The sequence below is a fragment of the Cottoperca gobio genome, chromosome 13, assembly GCF_900634415.1.
Source record: "Cottoperca gobio chromosome 13, fCotGob3.1, whole genome shotgun sequence".
Taxonomy (NCBI): Eukaryota; Metazoa; Chordata; class Actinopteri; order Perciformes; family Bovichtidae; genus Cottoperca; species Cottoperca gobio.
The window spans coordinates 312,851-315,350 of record NC_041367.1 but is presented as its reverse complement, the minus strand read 5'-3'; the positions used below and the strand labels follow the sequence as shown (position 1 = coordinate 315,350).

The 2,500-nt window shown below is 32.7% G+C and overlaps 1 protein-coding gene across 2 annotated transcripts in view; it reads left to right on the top strand.

Annotated features, from left to right (window-relative positions):
* Positions 1-863: 863 nt before the first annotated feature.
* eif2a (eukaryotic translation initiation factor 2A) overlaps positions 864-2,500 on the top strand; it is a 13,149-nt gene continuing 11,512 nt past the window's right edge. The window contains exons 1-2 of one of the 2 annotated variants that reach the window (XR_003833244.1): positions 864-952; positions 2,167-2,236. Coding sequence is in view for 1 of the 2 variants with exons in the window: in XM_029445585.1 (XP_029301445.1) it covers positions 928-952; positions 2,167-2,236 (95 nt within the window). In the remaining variant the exon portion in view is untranslated. The remainder of the gene's footprint in view (positions 953-2,166; positions 2,237-2,500) is intronic. The other variant, XM_029445585.1, reaches the window with a different exon arrangement.

The window sequence follows — 2,500 nt, the reverse complement described above, 5'->3', positions numbered from 1 at the left end:
CTACATTTATCGGTTTTTTAATGTATTTTTGTAATAATAACTATTATTTTTTAGCAAACTCTTCAATGTTAAACCTGATTAAGTAAATCCCTTTTGAGTGGGTTCATATGTAAGTTATAAGGTGTATGTTATGTTATACTTTTCGAACTCAATTACGTTTATTTTTTATTTTGTTTCTAACTTTATTTTGTTTCTAACTCTTTTTTTCCGAACCTATTATACTGTTAAATGTTGTTACTGTACATACAACCAAATGTATTCTGTTCATACCATTGCTGTTTGCACATACGACTGTTACATATTTATAGTAGTTTATCGCATCACTCAATGCCCTTTCTGTATATAATATAGCACATTTTTGCACTTCTGGTTAGATACTAATTTATTTCATTGGCTTGTACCTGTACTCTGAACAATGACAATTAAATTGAATCTAATCTAGTCTAATCTTATAAGAAAAAGTCCTAATACAGTAAAGTGACAACCAAATATATGAATTATGCAGGGTAAAAGTAAGTGGTAATACTAGTAAAGTAAAGGGTTTGTACTCAAGTGCAATACTTGAGTAAATGAATTTTCCACCACTGAATATTTGACATACTAACACAACCTATTTTTCTTAGCACACACGGAGCTTTTACTTTGAAAGCGGAAGCCACGTCCCTCTCGGTGGCTCCACAACAACTTGGCGCAGCTCTATAACTTTAAACATTTATAAAAACAACATTTTTCTTATTTATTGAAAACATCGCATCGTATTACTGATAAAAACGACACAGTGTTTGTCAGGATAATAAACTAAACTGTTTAAAAATGTTTTTAAATGACGTGTTGCGGACTGTATGCTGATGTGGCAGTGGAAGACCCGCCTACTTCTGCTTTACGTATTTCCGGCGGACGGTTTGTCTCTTTCCGGCCCACGTAAACATGGCGCCCATCCCGCTGTTAGCAGGTGGGTAATTTAATTTCAATAAACTGTGTTGTTGTGTTTTTAAAATGTTGTTCTTGGTCAACCGGCCACCGACTGAGAGCCAGACACCGGACTCTGATGTGTCGGCGACACTGACAATCCTCCCTTCTCTTCGGTAGAATAAATATCGCACCAAACTCCGTGTCATTATATGTTGATTTGTTTTTGGTAGATACACTCCCTAAAAGAAAACTACAGACTTCATTGGATTCAGTAAGGTCTTCTGAGTTATTCGGCTTGAATAAAATCCACAAGTAACCATCAAATTAGACAAATAAACTTCTAAAATTAGACCACGCTGTCCGCTGTCTCATATCACCGACTCTCAGGAGACTGGAAATAAGTGATGAGTTGGATATAAAAAGTTAAAATCCACTGAGGTTATGGCTGTTTGAAAGATTATGCGTTTGCCGAATTGAAGAGTCTCGCTTGCTGTCACAGGAAATGTCTTCAGTGTCATTTTATGTGACCGGCTGCTCAGCTGGTAAACATGGATGCGTTTAATTAACAGATCCTCTAATGTATTCTGGCCGAGGAAGAGACCTCAGCTCAACTGTCAGCGACCGTGAACATTAAGCCAAACTCCGTGTAAAATCTGATGTATTTGAGTTAATTTGTTTAAATCGGCAGAATAGTTTCAATAACATCTACATATTAGTATAAATAATGCTTGAGCTGTCTGAGATTTTTAATATGCCGAATTAAAAAGGGAGGATTCTATAAATAATAAGCTATAATATGTTTCTAATGTTTTTATTGTGAACAATAATAAAAGATAAAGATGTAGGAAGAACATTTTTCTAAATAAAAAATACGATAAAGGAAAACAATAACAATTAATGAAGTAGTTAAAAATATAATAATGACAATCTGTCTGTTTTTGACATTTAATTTCCTCATTAAAAACTTCTGTGACTCAAATAACATAACTTAAACTCCATTTAAAAAAATGTGTTAGACACTGAATGAAGTTCTAATTATTGATGCTATGTGACACTAAAATATATATGTTATATCGTTATAATAAAAGACTGAGACATGAACTAAATGTGTATTTTTGTTTAGTTTATTTCTGTCGTTTTCAACTTTTACAACACTCCGTTTTAAAGTCTCTAAAGCTGAGAGCGAGTGAGTTTATAAATAACCTTTATTTCATTATTTAAATTATAAGTATATATATTTTCGTGTTTCTTCAGTGCGTGGCTCTAACGGCACGTCTCTGCTATCTGGTCCTCCCACATGTGAGCCGCTGTCCGCCTTCCAGAGGTAACTATAACTTTATTATCTTTATTAACTTTATACTCTTTATTATTAATAATAGAAAAAAAGACATTTTAGAAAAATAACATCAAATCAATAAAAACTATTCTGAACATAAAATGTGGAGGGCAAAAATAAATACTAAACAACTGAAAAATACCTGTAAAACAATAACAAAGTACTTAAATAGAAAATCTAATATTTTCTTTGCTATTAAAATACTTTGCTGTATATCTTTGTGTATGAATGTGTATATACACACACGCATAT